General features: G+C 39.0%; 1 protein-coding gene across 3 annotated transcripts in view; it reads right to left on the bottom strand.

The window, feature by feature from the left end:
- The window catches only part of AKAP7 (A-kinase anchoring protein 7), a 147,313-nt gene that overhangs the window by 17,410 nt on the left and 112,242 nt on the right, over window positions 1-17,661 (bottom strand). The window contains exon 2 of one of the 3 annotated variants that reach the window (XM_025384226.1): window positions 15,978-16,046. The exons of the other annotated variants lie outside the window; for them this stretch is intronic. Within the exon in view, the coding sequence (XP_025240011.1) occupies window positions 15,978-16,046 (69 nt within the window). The remainder of the gene's footprint in view (window positions 1-15,977; window positions 16,047-17,661) is intronic. 3 annotated transcript variants of the gene reach the window in all.

Raw genomic sequence — 17,661 nt, 5'->3', positions numbered from 1 at the left:
AAACAGAAAATTGAGAAGATTTCATTCTCAGCTTGAAATGTCCAATACTAAATAATGGTACTGATTAATGCAATACAATTACTTCCTCCCTCCCTCCCTTCCTTCAAATAAATACAAGTTCTCCCTCCCTTTCTCCCTTCTTCCCTTCCTTCCTTCCCATGCTTTCATCTTTCCCAAAGTATTCACTGAGCATCCTCTTCTGTGATAAGCATCGTGCTATAAATACAGAAATGAATCTGACATGGGCCCTGCCTTCAGGAAACCTGCAATTCAGTACAGGTAGAAACATATTAAATAAATAAGAGATCATGAATGCTCTCAAGGAAAGATGTATGATATAGAAGGGAACACAAAGTAAGACAGTGGTGAATTCCATCTAGGGGAAAATATTTCAAAAAGTGTCATGCAGGAGGTGATGTTTGAGCTGGATCGGATAGAATGAATATCTCTCAGGTGGGCCAGGGAAGAAATGCCACAAGAGAGAGTTAAGACCAGCTTGGCTTGTTTTACAGCAGCAGAACTTGCTCTGGTAAGTAACTGATGAGGTGGGTGAGAGGAGAATGATGAGGCTGGAAATATATGAAAGGGAGTGAATCTGAAGGCTTCAGGGGGACACACTAAGGAGTCTACATATCAACTATTTCTCAAGCACCTACTATGATCAAATTGCACTTCCAGATTCTGAGACATATATAAATTCTTAAGGCTTGTCTTCAAGGTTGCTTATTTCAACCTGTGAAGTATAATGTTAAAGAAAATTCGACTTTCAGAAAACTGCTCATGTTATAAAATGCAAGCTTCGGTCTCAGAACATTCCTATTATTTCATGGGAAAACATAAGATATGTCATTGACTAGTGATGCTGCTTCATTTTATCTTTGGTGCCAATATCCAGTCATTATGCTTAGCGAGCGGGCCTAAAATGTAAACAAAACTACAAAGTGACCAAGAGCATCACAAATACTTTAAACATCACAGGGTGAAAACATTATATTAAAATATTTTTTCATAATATTTTTTAAAATTATTCAAAATTAGCTCTGCAATCTTTAACTCAGCTGACTAATCCTAAACCAAACGCTTTTTAGATGAGTGTGTAGAATATGGTTTACTCTGTGAATTTTTCTATCTAATTATTCAGCTAACAAACATAAAATAGGTTTAACTGCCACTGTTTCGCTTTGAAGTCTGAACATGAAACTCCAGGTACACAGAAATATTTGGTCAGTACATCTTGCTTGTGAATACTAATCAATCTGTCAATCAAGTGTATCAGGAATTATAAAAGTAATAATAATGGGTCAAATAGAGAGAGTGTGATGCTAAAGAGAACTTGAAGTTGATTAATCATTAAAACAAAATCAAGAGAAAGGGTCATCTTTGGCCAATCTTTCTAGAAATATCATAAAAATGAACAGAGAGACAGAGCACACTGTTTAAAAAAAAACAAAACCCTGAAGCTTGGTGACTTCATAAATTTATTGCTTTAGCTTCATGAGGAATGACTGAAGAAAGTAATTTAGGATATTTCTTTTCTCAGTGGCCTACGATTATCAATTTACAAGAGGCTCCAAAAAGTATTCAGACAAAAACTAAATTGTTTTAAAGTTCTCTTTGGTGATGTCTACTGTTCATTAAACTTCTTTGAATATGTAAATTCTTACTGTAGGAAGTGAAACTAGCATTGAAACTTGTTGAGTAATAGTACACTGATGACATGTAAATATAAATTAATTTGACCCATCAGTTGACACTGCTTCTCAAGCTCTTGATCTCCACATGTGCACGAACTGCTCCCAGGCAAAGGAATTTCAGCTCTCTGTGGGGAACAAGCGCAGGTGTACCAGGGTGGAGTAAGAACAGTCACTAGCATGCTGGACTTCCCCCACAGGCCACCATAAAGGCAAGATTAATTTCTGTAGGGAAAGTAAGGAACTTACATGATGATTAGAAGGAGGAGGTCAGAGACAATCCCAGTCTTGTCCTCTACAATGTCCCACTGTTCCTTCCAGAAGAGTAAGCCAGAGTTGGCCCCACTGTGGCTGCTGAGGGTCTCTTCCCAGGATCTCTGGAGGTGAGAGGCTGTGTTCTTTCACCACCAGCTGCTTCCAAGACCTAGTGCCCTGCCCATTAAGCCCCCAAACTCTGCACACTTGTATTTTCCAACACGTATTATTTCTTTACTTACTTGTGACAATTATATGTATGGATCCTTTTAGTAATAATGAACCTACGTCATACTACGCATCTACTATGTGCCTGGGTTTTTCCCCCACACACTGAAGTCAAAAAGCTTTCTATTGTCACTCCTTGACAAACAAGAGTCAGAGAAGCCACGAGACTCGCCCAAGTCTACAAAACTAAAAACTGACAAAGTGAAATGTAGACCTACGTGGCTCCAAAACATCACACTTTCGCCATTATAAACCATAATGCTGTTCCGCATCTGACAAATGGAATTGTATTTCTATGATACCTTCTGTAATTTTTTTGTTCTAAAATGAGACTGCTAATCAGAAACTATTTATAGTGCTTTCTCTTGAGTTATAGGGTCAGGATTACCTGGGCTGGAATCCTAGCTCCCCAACTCCCTGCTCGGTATCCCTGTGAAAGTTGCTCAGCCCCTCTATGGCCCACTTTATTTTGTAAGCCAGGGAAAACAGTTCTATACCACAGGGCTGCTGTGAAAATTAAGTAAGAAAATAATACAAAGCCGCCTGAAATCCCAGCACTTTGGGGAGCCGAGGCAGGCAGATCACCTGAGGTCAGGAGTTTGAGATCAGGCTGGCCAACATGGCGAAACCCCATCTCTACTAAAAATACAAAAATTAGCTGGGTGTGTTGGCACATGCCTGTAATCCCAGTTACTCAGGAGGCTGAGGCATGAGAATCGCTTGAACCCGGGGGTCAGAAGTTGCAGCGAGCCGAAATTGCGCCACTGCACTCCATCCTGGGCAACAGAGCAAGACTCTGTTAGAAAGAAAAGAAAAGAAAAGAAAAAAAAAGAAAAGAAAAGAAAGAGAAAGAAAGAAAGAAAAAGAAAGAAAATAACACAAAGCACTTAGCATCATGCATGGCCTATAGTATAGCAATCAATAAAATGACCTATTAATATGGCTTAGATGTTGGTCCCCTCCAAACCTCATATTGGAATATAGTCCCCAGTGTTGAAGGTGGGGCCTGATAGGGGTATTTGGGTCATGAGGCAGATCTCTCATAAATGGCCTTGTGCTGTCCTCATGATAATGAGTGAGTTCACACCCTAAGTTCATGTGAGATTTGGTTGTTTAAGAATGTGGCACTTCTCCCCAGTCTCTCTCTTGCTCCTGCTCTTGCCATATGATGTGCCTGCTCCCACTTCACCTTCCGCCATGAGTAAAAGCTTCCTGAGGCCCTCACCAGAAGCAGATGCTAGCACCATGTTTCCTGTTCAGAGTGCGGAACTGTGAGCCAATGAAAACTCTTTCCTTTATAAATTACTCAGTCTCAGGTATTCCTTGATGGCAACACAAAAATGGCCTAACATAGCTATTATTATCACCATTTTGATTTAAATGAAAGAGACACTGTGACTCTCTTTCAAGTTAGAAGGTTATAAGACTATTTATTTATGATCTTCCTGATAAACATCTCTGTAAGCAAACATAATATGGGAAACTTACCCACTTCATACAATATATTTATTGATACAATGTTGAAATAACTGTAAACAATAATTTTATGCACTGTTCTATACAGCTAACATTTATGTTCTTTTGCTACTAAATGATATTACATGATAGGCAAAGAGAAGAGCTACTCCTAGTTATGCTTGCAAAAGGCTTCCAGCAGACATAAAAACAGACCACAGCAGAAATAGTGTGATACATATGGTTTTGTTTCTAGATGCACCAATCAAGCTGAGTTTATATGCAACTTTCCAAGTACTATCTACCTGAGAACACGTGTTAAGCACTTGTGGTAAACGCCACAATCATCCACGGTCTCAGCTTTGCTCTCACCTTCCTCATACAATCAATACATACTTTCACAGGGCTGCTTTCCATCCAGTCATTCCTTTTTGATTAAATCCCCAAAAGATTGGATATAATTAATGGCATAAAAATAGAGCCAAAGATACACTCTGAGTAAAAATCAGGACCCAAAGGAAACATAAATTATAATAGCAAGTAAAGAACAGGGGGAAATACAAATCATGAGGTGCAAATCCCCACAGCCAAGTTTTGGGTTCTGAGCTTCTCAAAATTCAGAGTGAAATGGGATGAACGGTGGTTCTCATTGCCAAGAGCCCAAAGCACACACCACAGTAGCTTAGATCAGAGTGGCTACTCCATTGCCGCCCCACTCCAGGGCTCTAGGCCACATCCACTTTACAACAGTCTGCCCCAAATCCCTTCCTTACCTACCCTCCACCCTTCTCTTATAAGAGTATCTACTGCACCTGTCCCCTTGGGTAACTGCTCCTCTCACATTCTCTCCGGCTCCAGTAGGGCTGTTGATCCAGAGCTACCACAGGTCCATATGATGCTCTGCATGGATCTTTTAAGAAGTGACCCTTCCTTAAGACACTTCATTTCCATCTTCTGGAGAATTTTCACAACAGCAGCTTTTGTTTCTATAGAAAGGCACTTTACACCATAACACACAAATTACAATGTCTTCAATGTGTATACTGCCTCACAGGTTGTGCAGTTTACAACCTGTACCTTTACTCAGATTTCATGTAAGGGAATGAGGAGAGGGAAACTCATTCTCCTTGAATGTCAAGCAGTAACAGTGTTCTCCAGAAATGCTGGAAGTCATATCCCCATCACTGAGTAAAGTCGGAGAGAGTGAGGACACAGAAGCTTCTGGAAGCCAGAGCCCTACCAGCAAGGGAACCTAAGAGGCTGAGAACAGAAGCTGAAAGAAGAGACGGAGAGGTGGTGTCCATAAGTTGGTCTCAAGGCTGATCTCTACCCCTTTCATGTTGTTTGCATAGGTGAGCCATTAAAATTCCCCTTCGAATAAAAACTAGAACAGATGTGCCTTGATGTATGCCACTTCCGGGCATCTATCCTCTCACTGCTTTGGCTCTACTACCCTTTTCTGTGTCTGCTGACTAGTTCTCAGATTTGTCTAAGAATTCCTCAGACTTCAGAATATTCCAGCCACTGCTTTGGCCTCCTGACATCTGAGCCTTTGATCCCCTTTAAACCTGAAGCCGTGAGAACACAGCTTATTATTCTCAAATGCTAATCTCCACCTGGCTGCAGGTTTAACTCCAAACTAATTTGCTAACCTCTCCCTATATCATAGATTGACACTGGACATCATTAATATGGATTGAGAGAACTGGCTTAGAAAAATATAAAAATACTATAACATTGCAGAACATGTGGTTAACAAACTTAGAAAGAAGAAATTATTTTTAAAGAATGTTCAAAACTATTGAAAGATTAGTTTTTAAATGATTTGTTCTTTTTAAGTTTGTTGAATTGATCTAGGTGAGAGTTTTCCTTGGAAACGTCTTATTAACAACTTGAATTATTGTAATACATCTTTCTTTAAAAATTATTTCTTTTGAAGTGGTCATATATTTACATACTTTGTAAAAAATTATGGAATTTTATTGTGAAAAATACATCATCTTAAAATATGGTTACTGGTTTTTGTCCCAAAAGAAATAAGAACATTGGCATAAACAAAATGCTTACCTTGGAACAATGGGGAAAAAAGATATTGCCAAAATGTAGCCAACAACGATGTGCCGGTTATTAAACCACTGCCTCTCAGCTCCAAGCCCACCCTTCCTTACTCAGGTTTATGATAACGGAGCTGGGACTCAGCTCACTTACTTCTCCTTTGCCAGCTGGATCTGCTAAGTTCTGTCAAGAGGGGGAGCCAGAGAGAAACTGGACAGCTGCGCAAAGGGAACAGGATCTTGCCCTTTGCTATTTATTATTCTCATCAGGGTTGCCCCAACAACTGGTTCCAATAGCAGATGGCTCTAGTTTTCATCTTTTCCCTCACTCCTGGTATCAGCCTCACTGCATTCCCTGAGAGACAACAGCAAAGTTGGCCAATATCCCTTCCTCAAAAGCCAGAGGCCCAGCTTTGACGGTCCCTATTCTGTGTTCTTGGGGCACCTTCTTGCAGACAGTAACCTCTCCTCAAAGGTCTGAGTCTCGGCTACGTGGGGGTCCTTCACATAAGTTAACCCAGCCTAAAAGTTACTATCTTTTCCCTCAGTATTGCCTTTCCTCCCTTTATTCCTCCAAAACTTCCTTAACTAATTCCCTACATCAAATTCTCTCTGTTAAAACAACTGGTGTAGTTTCTATTTTCTTGGTTAGATTCCAAATGATACAAACTACTTCTTTATTTCCCCCCACAATGTTTTATTTACAGAGGACTAAGACATGAACAACAGAGGCAGAGTACAAAGGAATAGCTATGAGCTTGAAGTTTTTCAGGAAAAAATGCATATTTCATGAACTTGATTCTCCATAAAACAATTTATGTCTTTTAATATTCAAATTTAACAGTTTTACTATATATTTTTAGGCTCTGTAAAATCTGTAAATCTGATTTTACACTGGAGGTTGAGTAGGTTAAGTACAGACAGTACTGGGTATATAATAGCATCTCAATGAATTTTTATGTTAAATTTATCAAACTAATTTTAGAGAAAATTAATTTAAAATAAACTTAAATTTGGACAAAATAGTTTCATAAAAATTTTATAAAGACAATAATACAATAGACATTACACCTTAGTTTACTACCTCTAGGATTCATTGGTACCAACCGCCAGCTGTTACCACCATTAGTTCAATAATTGGTATTTTATGTGGTGTATAAGTGTTACAACAATGTATTTGAGCCCAAACTTGTATGTTATACTTCTATCTTAAAGCATATTTGTTGGTCTTAAAGTCATTAATTTGAAATAATCTTTTTTTTTTTTTTTTTTTTTTGAGACAGAGTTTCACTGTTGTTGCCCAGGCTGCAGTGCAATGGTGCAATCTCGGCTCACTGCAACCTCCACCTCCTGGGTTCAAGCGATTCTCCTGCCTCAGTCTGATGAATAGCTGCGATTACAGGCATGTGCCACCAGGCCTGGCTAACTTTGTATGTTTAGTAGAGAAGGGGTTTCTCCATGTTGGTCAGGCTGGTCTCGAACTCCTAACCTCAGGTGATCTGCCCGCCTTGGCCTCCCAAAGTGCTGTGATTACAGTCGGGAGCCACCACACTGGGCCATTAAAATATTCATTTAATAATGACTATAAATTAAGGAAAATAAAAAGGTAGATATTTTTTCATTAAAATTTTGGTGTTCTAAGTAAAAATTAACAAGTGGAATCTAATTCAACTAAAAAGCTTCTGCACAGCAAAATAAACTATCATCATAATGAACAGACAATCTAAAGAATGGGAGGAAATTTTTGCAATCTATCCATCTGACCAAGGGCTAATATCCAGAATCTACAAAGAACTTAAACAAATTTACAAGAAAGAAACAAACAGTCCCATTAAAAAGTGGACAAAAGACATGAACAAAAGAAGACATTTGTGCAGCCAACAAACATATGAAAAACAGCTCAGCATCACTGATCATTAGAGAAACGCAAATCAAAACCACAGTGAGATACCATCTAATACCAGTTAGGATGGCGATTATTAAAATGTCAAGAAATAACAGATGCTGGCGAGGCTTGGAGGAATAGGAACACTTTTACACTGTTGGTGGAAATGTAAATTAGTTCAACCACTCTGGGAGACAGTGTGGAGATTCCTCAAAGACCCAGAACCAGAAATACCATTTGATCCAGCAATCCCATTACTGGGTATATGCCCAGTAAAATATAAATCATTCTATTATAATGATACATGCACACGTATGTTTATTGCAGCACTATTCACAATAGCAAAGACATAGAATCAACCCAAATGCCCATCAATGATAGACTAAAGAAAATGTGGTACATATACACCATGGAATACTATGCAGCCTTAGAAAGGAACAAGATCATGGCCTTTGCAGGGACATGGATGGATATGGAAGCCACTATCCTCAGCAAACTAACACAGGAACAGAAAAAAAAACCAAACACCACATGTTCTCACTTACAAGTAGGAGCTGAACAATGAGAGCACATGGACATAGGGAGGGGAATAGCACACACCAGGGCCTATTGGGGGGATGAGGGGCGAGAGAGTATCCGGATAAATAGCTAATGCATGCAAGGCTTAATACCTGGGTGATGGGTTGATGGGTGGAGCAAACCACCACGGCACACATTTACCTACGTAACAAACCTGCACACCCTGCACAGGGATCCCAGAACTTAAAATTAAATTTAAAAAAAAATTTTGGTCTTCCATTTAAATTGTTTGGTGACTTAAAATAGTTTGAAAATTCTGCCTTAAAAATCTTCTCTCATGCAATTTATTATGAATTATTAATACAAAATTTGATTATGATAACTTCTCTATTTTACGATCCCATTTCAGTATTTTCATTGTTTAAAACAAGATTTATTGCAAACATAATTCGAATACTACTGGGCTTAATGTATCTTTACCACTGGCTTCTAAGACCACCAAATGAAAATGTGTTAAACTAACACCCACTGTCCTAATTCTGTTCCCCTAGAGCCATGCAAAACAACTCTTCTTTTGCTTCCACATTAAAGAGCCCTCTAAATGTTTTAAGACCACTAATTCTTCTGCCTTCGCTCCTCCCAGCTAAGCTGCCTGAGTCCTTCAGCTTTCCTCTTGTGATGTGGTTTCCAGGCTCCTCACCATCCTGGTCTCCCTCAGGACACCCTCCAGCTGGCCAGTACTCTAAACAAGGTCTGACTACAATAGCCCTAGATAGAAAGTCTGAGATTAACAAGTCATCTGCTTTCCAGTTTATCAGCTACCAATGAAATCCTAAAAAGGCTGCATATCACAGCTAACTTTAGCTGAACATTTAAAATGCTTAGAAAGTGTGAATTATATTTTCGCTTAAACAGTCAGATATGAGACATCAAACTGAAGCCTGATGTAATTCACAAGGAAAATGCCAACAACAACTATCTGACCTCAAAGTCAGAAAAGAGGCAGGGGAGGGGATCTGAGCCAGGTCATTAAGAGTGAATCACCCTTTCCACCAGATTCCTTCTTCCCTCTCCCATCAGCATTACAAACTAGGTAACTAGGTGAGCTCTGACTCCCTTGGGAATATGAGATCCTAAGTCAATCCACGCCAAGCATCTTGTTCGTATATCACTCTCTCCCTGGCACCACATATATACATAATAGTCTTATTAATATTCTTGATTAAATTCATAAGTTTTGGGGGAAAGTATCTAAATGCAGAAAATTGTAAGCCACAAATATCTTTGATTTAGACTTTAATAAAATTAACATTTATATTCTAGTTAGCATATAATTTAAGTTAAAGCTACACTTATTCTTTATATTTTCATCATACAGTTCCCCTTTTGTCTATGAACGATTTATTTTAATAGTTTCAAGGTCTGTTAACTTGTAACTCACATTATGAACGTCAGTCACAGAAGATTTTATTTGCTAAGATGTTTGCTGTAGGAACTGTATGTTCGTGTCAAGTTGTAAATCCTGCCTGTGATAGGAGCTTAAGGTAATTTCCAATTTTGGTAGTAATTAACTCACTCTCAGTGACTTAGCTGTGGAACTTCCTGGGCACGTAAGAGACATGGCTTTGCTTGTTAGACTGAAAGCATCAATCAATATCCTTTATCTTGGCTTTTTATGTTCAAGGCACAATAAACTTTGAGATCTCACAGATTTCTTTTTACAAGGCCATGTAACATTTTAAAGAAAGAATCCAGTAGTAGGAAGCATGTGCTACTCATCATTGTACCTTCCAGAACACCTGGCTCAGAGTTTTCTGAACGATGGGCTCAACAACATTCATTGAAGTGAACCTGCTACTCTTTAACAGCAGCTCTGACTTAAGGCTACATTTCATTGCAACTAAAATGGAACATGAAGAATAAGTCAGAGAGCTCTGGCTTCTTCACTAGGTTTGGCAATATTTGTTTTGGAATATACACTGGGACTTGGCATCTAATAAACTCAGTAAATATAATTTCCCTGCAACAAAAAAGTGTATTAATTGTGTAACCACAGTCACCTTAGAAGTCAGCTTGGCATAACTATGGTTTTATTTCTACTTATACACACTGAGTGTCCCCTAAATCAAGCAAGTATAAACAAAGAAAAAGGAGAGGATTTATTGCTTCATGTAGTGGAGAAGGTCTTGGGCATGGCTGAACTCAGAGGCTCAAACACTCATCAGGACTCTTCCTTCCCTAGGCTTACTTCCCTCTGTGCTGGCTCCATTCTCAGAATGACTCTTCCTCACTGTACTTGCTCTACAGTTCCAAGTACTGTGATCTTAGGATGGCAGCCTTTCTGCTCACAACCCAAAAGGAACACAGGCTCTCTATCAAATCTCAAGGAAGATCATGGTTGACTTTGCTGGGACCACATGTCTCTCCTGGTGCAGGAAGTAAGGCTTCATGATGGACAAGACCCCAAGAAGAGGGGGAAAGAGTTCCCCATAGGAAATGAGGATCAATGCCAGATCAATGCCACAAGTCTACTCGACAATTCAAGGTCTGACATTCTAAGTGCCTTTTTATCTCTACTGCATAAGGTAGAAATAAAAGTATAGTTCTGCCAAGCTGACTTTTTTTTTTTTTTTTTTTTGGAGACAAGGTCTGTCTCACTTTGTCACCCAGGCTGGAGTGCAGTGGTGCAATCATGGCATTTCAGCCTCCCGAGTGGCTGGGACTACAGGTGCACATCATCAAACCCAGTTAATTTTCGCCACGTTGCCCAAGCTCAAGCTGACTTCTGACTGCAGCTATGCAATTAACACACTATTTGCTACAGAGAAATTTATATTTACTGAGTCTATTATATGCCAAGCACACTGTCAGGAATTTTATAGGCATTAGCTTATTTAATTTTCACAATAAGTAGATACTGTTTAAGACAAAGGTACAGAAAAAAGCTTAGAGAAGTTAAACGGTAAATGTCAGAACCAAAAGTGCAAACTGAGCCATTTTGTTTCTAGGGCCTCTATTTTTCTTTTTTTTTTTATTTTTTTATTTTTTTATTTTTATTATTATTATTTTTTATTATTATACTTTAAGTTCTAGGGTACATGTGCACAACGTGCAGGTTTGTTACATATGTATACTTGTGCCATGTTGGTGTGCTGCACCCATCAACTCGTCAGCACCCATCAACTCGTCATTTACATCAGGTATAACTCCCAATGCAATCCCTCCCCCCTCCCCCCTCCCCATGATAGGCCCCGGTGTGTGATGTTCCCCTTCCCGAGTCCAAGTGATCTCATTGTTCAGTTCCCACCTATGAGTGAGAACATGTGGTGTTTGGTTTTCTGTTCTTGTGATAGTTTGCTAAGAATGATGGTTTCCAGCTGCATCCATGTCCCTACAAAGGACACAAACTCATCCTATTTTATGGCTGCATAGTATTCCATGGTGTGTATGTGCCACATTTTCTTAATCCAGTCTGTCACTGATGGACATTTGGGTGGATTCCAAGTCTTTGCTATTGTGAATAGTGCCGCAATAAACATACGTGTGCATGTGTCTTTATAGCAGCATGATTTATAATCCTTTGGGTATATACCCAGTAATGGGATGGCTGGGTCATGTGGTACATCTAGTTCTAGATCCTTGAGGAATCACCACACTGTTTTCCATAATGGTTGAACTAGTTTACAATCCCACCAACAGTGTAAAAGTGTTCCTATTTCTCCACATTCTCTCCAGCACCTGTTGTTTCCTGACTTTTTAATGATCGCCATTCTAACTGGTGTGAGATGGTATCTCATTGTGGTTTTGATTTGCACTTCTGCACAGCAAAAGAAACTACCATCAGAGTGAACAGGCAACCTACAGAATGGGAGAAAATTTTTGCAATCTACTCATCTGACAAAGGGCTAATATCCAGAACCTACAAAGAACTCAAACAAATTTACAAGAAAAAAACAAACAACCCCATCAAAAAGTGGGCAAAGGATATGAACAGACATTTCTCAAAAAATAGGGCCTCTATTTTTCTACAATATAGAAATTGAGAATTCTGAAACTCTTTTGAGTTGGGCTAAGTCATCATCACTGCTTATTTATTTTATTTTATTTTTTATTTCATTATTTTACTATAAATATTTCCCAAGAGCACTTGGGATAATTTGGTCTTATTAAAATGCAAATCCATGGCTGGGTGCAGTGGCTCACACCTATAATCCCAATACTCTGGGAGGCCGAGGTGGGAGGATCGCTTGAGGCCAGGAGTTTGAGACCTGCCTGGGCCATCTCTTAAAATAATAATAATGCTCCAGGAAGGAGCAACAGATATGAAGCTTTCTTTTATTAGCCAAAAGCTTTTGGTATATCAGAGTCCCGCTTCTTCTTTCATGGCCCCCCAGGAAGACGACATAAGACAGACCACGTCACAGTGCTGAAGGACAGGGCTTCTGGATACAGCTCATGGCAGTCAATGGCTCTACTGGGGGCTGGGAACAAGTCTACGACCTTGCTATTCCTCATAAAAATTATTCAACATTTGACGGTAGAATCCTGCAAACTCTAAAAATGTCAGAATAACAAGAAGGAATACAGTTACCACATAGCCTGTGAATTAATAGAAGGAATCAGGAAGGTGAGATATGAATAGCAACTACTAGCATTTGCTCTAATGTTCCTTTACTTGATGTTAGAAACATAAGCTTCCTGATTACAAATTACGAATTATTTAATAAAGGGAAAATCGAATCTTTAGTGACTATGGTTAAATGTTTGTTTTACCTTGCACACCATTCCTGCTCCACCACAATATTACCCACAGAAATCTTATGCAAAATGTAGTCTCAGGTTACACACAACACCTCTGGCTTCACTGCTTCAGAAAGCGGACAGCAGATACCGAGCTGCCTGGGATCCCAGCCTTCTACCAGCTCTCAGCCCCATGGCACCCCGGAGGACTGTAACTGAGAAATCCCCCACACTTCTGGCTTTCAGCAACTTGCCCTCTTAAATGAGACAGGGGAGCATCTATTTTCTACCAGTTGCATTTAATAAGCAGTCTTGAACATAATTCTAGCCTAGTACTTGGCACACAGTAAGCATTAAATAAATTAAGAAGAGGAGAAAGAGAAAGAGGGGAAGTCAAAGAGGAAGATATAGAGGAGGAGGAAGAAAAACAATTGCATCACATCTCTATCACTCATTCTTTTATTCCCTAGACTCTTAGCTCTAAGGGGCAAATGGGAAAACATAAATTAAACTTTCAAAAGAAGAGTAGTTCAACCCCCACTTCTTAAATCTGAGGAACTGAAGCCCTGAGATGTTAGCAGCTTGCTCAGACAAGATGTAAGAGCAGAGCTGGGTTTCTCACCCAGTTCTCTGTTCTCCCAGGCCTGTGCTCGGTCTACAGTAAGAACTGCATGCCAAGCAATGGGCCGTATGTTTTCAACAGGCAGTGGCAGACCTGGAGTTATACTGTGTCCCCTGTGGGCAAACACATTTTTACTGGCAAGGAAGAAAAATAAAGTGTCACTGTCCTTTGATGGGAGGCTCCCTATCCACATTCCCTGGGGCCCAGAATGTAAAGTCAGTGTGAGCCTGTTAAAATGTTTCTCTGGTACGTTCAGTAACCAAAGCTCTTCATGGATTCCAACATTAACCAGAGTTATTCCATATTCTACCCTCTGATAGACTGATTGACACTGAAGCTCTCTCACACTCACAAGAAATGTGTATCATTCCCTTCATCGACAAGCATTTAGAACATGCCTCCTCTGGGTAAGATACTATGTTAGGGTCTGGTGCTACTAAGAGAGATGTACAATACATACCCTGAATACGAGGTGTTTGAAATCCATGTGATAAGATAGAGCAGACATATGAAAGGTAACCATGAAGTCAGCATATCTTAGATGCAAATGAGAAGAGCAAAGTATGAGGCTGTAGGATTTCTAGGATGACTTCTAGGTAATTGGAAAATCTAAGTATAGATTTCCTTGTGTAAAATTTGATCACCTTTATGGTAATTGTGGTTATATATAAGTATTCGCCAGACATTAAATCCACACTGCATACCTCAATTTATGGATTAAAGTAATATCATCAGAAATTATCTCAACATTTGACTCATATTTATAAAATGAGTACTATAAATGGTCCCAGTAATTCATCCCTCACAAAAGACTATACTGACACATATTTCATGTATAAAATTAAAATGTGTCTTATTAAAACACATACTTACTCTAATATTTCATTTTCAGTCATCACAGAATATCAGGGTTAGAAAGAAACTGAGTTGTCAATGCATTCATTCATTACCAAGTCCATTCTCCCTTTACAACACCCCTAGAAGGTGATGTCCTTATGATATCCCCATCCTATCCTTGAGTAATTTCAGTGACAAGAGACTGACTAACTCATGAAGTAGGTCAGTTCATCTTTAGCCATTCAGCTACTTAACTCTATATAAAAGCAATGTACTTCAAAATGGGAAAATCTGCAACAGGAAAAGAGAAAACAGAATGTTTTCTAATTAGTTACAGAAGTATATACATAGTTATTCAGCTTTCTTGTGAGGTTTGCTTAAGGAGATACATAACCCACAGTGGTCCATATGACTCTGCAATATTGACCCCTGTGGGTTATCTGCAATGACATTTCTGTTCATGATGGACATTCCTTTCAGGCAGCTCAATATGAGAAATTAGGTAATTCAAAGAAATCAAGTTCTAGTCAGCAAAAACTATACTGGAAAACATCTATAGTATTTGTTAATCCTAAAATATTTACTGCAATTTTTTAATGTTAAGAATGTTCCTATATAAAAAAAGAAAGGTTCTAATCTTCCAAGAAATATGAATTTATTGACAGTGTATTCTACTTACTGTGGTGAAAAAAAAGTATACAGTTTGGAAAAATGTTTAACTTCCAAGATTTAAACAAAAAGTTGTTTTGTGCTGCACTAATTAATAAATAAGTCATGACAAGCTCTGCTGTATTTGACTATTCAACCCATTGGCAAAATTTCTCGCAATCCCACTACTGGGTATCTATCCACAGAAAAGGAAATCAGTGTATCAAAGGAATACCTGCACCCTGATGTTTGCTGCAGCATTATTCACTAGAGCCAAATACGGAATCAACCTAACTTTCCATCAATGGATGAACGGATGATGAAATCATGTGGTATATATACTATGGAATACGATTCAGCCATAAAAAAGAATAAAATCCTGTCACTTTCAGCAACATGGATGGAAACGTAGGTCATTATGGGAAGTGAAATAAGCCAGGCACATAAAGACAAATATTGTATGTTCTCACTCCTACATTGGAGCAAAAAAAAAAAGTGGATCTCATGGAGATAGAGTAGAATGATGGTTACCGGGGCTGGGAAGTTGTCGGGGAGAAAGATGATGAGAGATGAATGGGTACAAACACAGATAGAAGGAATCGGTTCTAATGTTTGACAGCACAGTAATGTGACTATAGTTAAAAACAATTTATTGTACATTCCAAAATAGCTGGAAGAAAGGAGTTGAAATATTCCTGCCACGAGGAAATGATAAATGTTTGAGGTGATGGATAACCTAATTGCCCTGATTTGATCCTTACACATTGTATGCATGTACCAAAATATTGCATGTGCCCCATAAATATGTATTAGATATCAGTTAAAACTGCATAAAATATTTCTGGGTATGCATATAGTTAACTTTCTACAGCTTAGGCACATGACTAGTTCATTTTAAAAAATCATCACTTGCTATCAATACACTAAAATGGTAGCACTAATAAATCAATTAAATTAGAATTATTTCTATCTATCACCACCACCAAAGGGCAAAAGCAGGATAAAATAGCAGCAGGAGAGGGGAGGGGTCACTTCAATCTTACCACTTGACCAACTGGGTATGTCCTTGCTGTATCTCTGTAGGACTGCAGAGGACGAGCTTTCCAACTCACCTGTGTTTTGAGAATAACACCCACACATTTAAACTTTCACCAAAAACTTATCAAATTATCCATAATTTGGGCTTCCTTCAAGGAAGAACACTCTAGGGCCACCGCCTGTTACAGAATTAGAAGGAGTGGGTATTCACATTTTTGTGCTTTGCTTTTAGTATGTGCTCAAGTAGTATGTTGCTCTGAGTAGGCTAACAAGGCTATTAGGTGATGACACAAAGATAAACAAGACCCAGGAGGTTACTGTACAATCCAGCAGCAAGATTAGGAAAAAGCTGGACCCTCCCAAATGTCTATTATGGATTCTTTCACATTAGCAGCACAACTTACAGACTGGATACCCACAGTTTGTGCTAATTTATACGCTCCTTGAGGCATGCTGAGCAATAAATTCTCTGCCACTTTTTAAATGTCCCCTTTATAAGTACTGTTAGGTACATATTACCAGAAGGATAGCAGTGCCTGGCACAGAAGCCTCTCTTTAGACCATCCTGTAGCAAAGAAATTAAACACTGCATCAGGAAACAGCTCTACAATGTGCATATGTTTGTGCATGGGGTGTGTGAATGGAGTGTGAAGCAGATTAGGAGGAGAAAAACAGTGAAGTAACCACGAAATCAGACAGAAGAAAGAATAATGGGGAGAAAATGGAGAGGACCTAGGGGGCCATCAGGAGTGAATGGGGGTGGGGATGCAAATGCATTTCTTCTAACCATAATTTGCACCTCCAGACTCAGGCTTCACTTCAGATATGGTGTTTTATCTTCATTTTTTCTTAAAGTTTGGAACTTGAGACGGTAAACCCCAAAAGCAGTATATATTACTTCCTGTCCATCAATATTAGGAAGCACCGTATGTAAAACAGAAGACTGTCCTCCAATAGTCCCTGATAATGAAGACAGAAAAGAACAAATTCCTTCTGGAGTTGAAACTTCACTTCTTCAGATGGAGCCAAAAGATGTTTACAGACAGGGGAAGAAGAGAACCAGAACAGGAGAGCAGGCACTCCAAAGGAAAATCCTGAGCAGTGGGATAGAAAGTGAAGAGGGTGGGGAAAGAATTCACTATCCCTGCATCGGCCCATGCCGAGGTTTTTCAGAGAGAAGCATTCCCCAAGAAAAAATTCAACCAACCCAAATCTTCAGGAACTACAAATAAATCATTCTGACAACCTGAGAAGTCTTGGGCTGCCAAATGAATGCCAATGCTCTTTGTTAGAAGTGAATGATTTTGTTATAAGGTCATCTCAAGTTGTAAGAGCAGGACTGTCACATACTGTACAGTATCCTTTCACAAGTAAAATTTAGAGCACAGTTTATTGGCTCCTTGTTAACAATCAAATGTTCCACAGTTTCCAGTGTTTGGAGACTTCAGTGTTTATTCCAAAGGATTCCCCAAAGAGTTACTGTAACAACCGTCTTATTTCCCAAGTGAACAGGTATAGCATATGTATTATTTTTTTAAACAGTCCCTGGCTAGTTTCCTGAAGAACAAGCAGCAGGAAATATAAACCAGATGTAGATCTTTCAGCATCTGAACCAGATATTATGAAATTCTATGGACCTATTTAAATTAGAATCAAGCACTGATATGACACAAATGTGGCTGAAAATTT

The sequence above is a fragment of the Theropithecus gelada genome, chromosome 4 (genome assembly GCF_003255815.1).
Source record: "Theropithecus gelada isolate Dixy chromosome 4, Tgel_1.0, whole genome shotgun sequence".
In the NCBI taxonomy this organism is placed as follows: Eukaryota; Metazoa; Chordata; class Mammalia; order Primates; family Cercopithecidae; genus Theropithecus; species Theropithecus gelada.
Note: the sequence above shows the minus strand (reverse complement) of the source record. Positions and strands in the feature narration are given on the sequence as shown.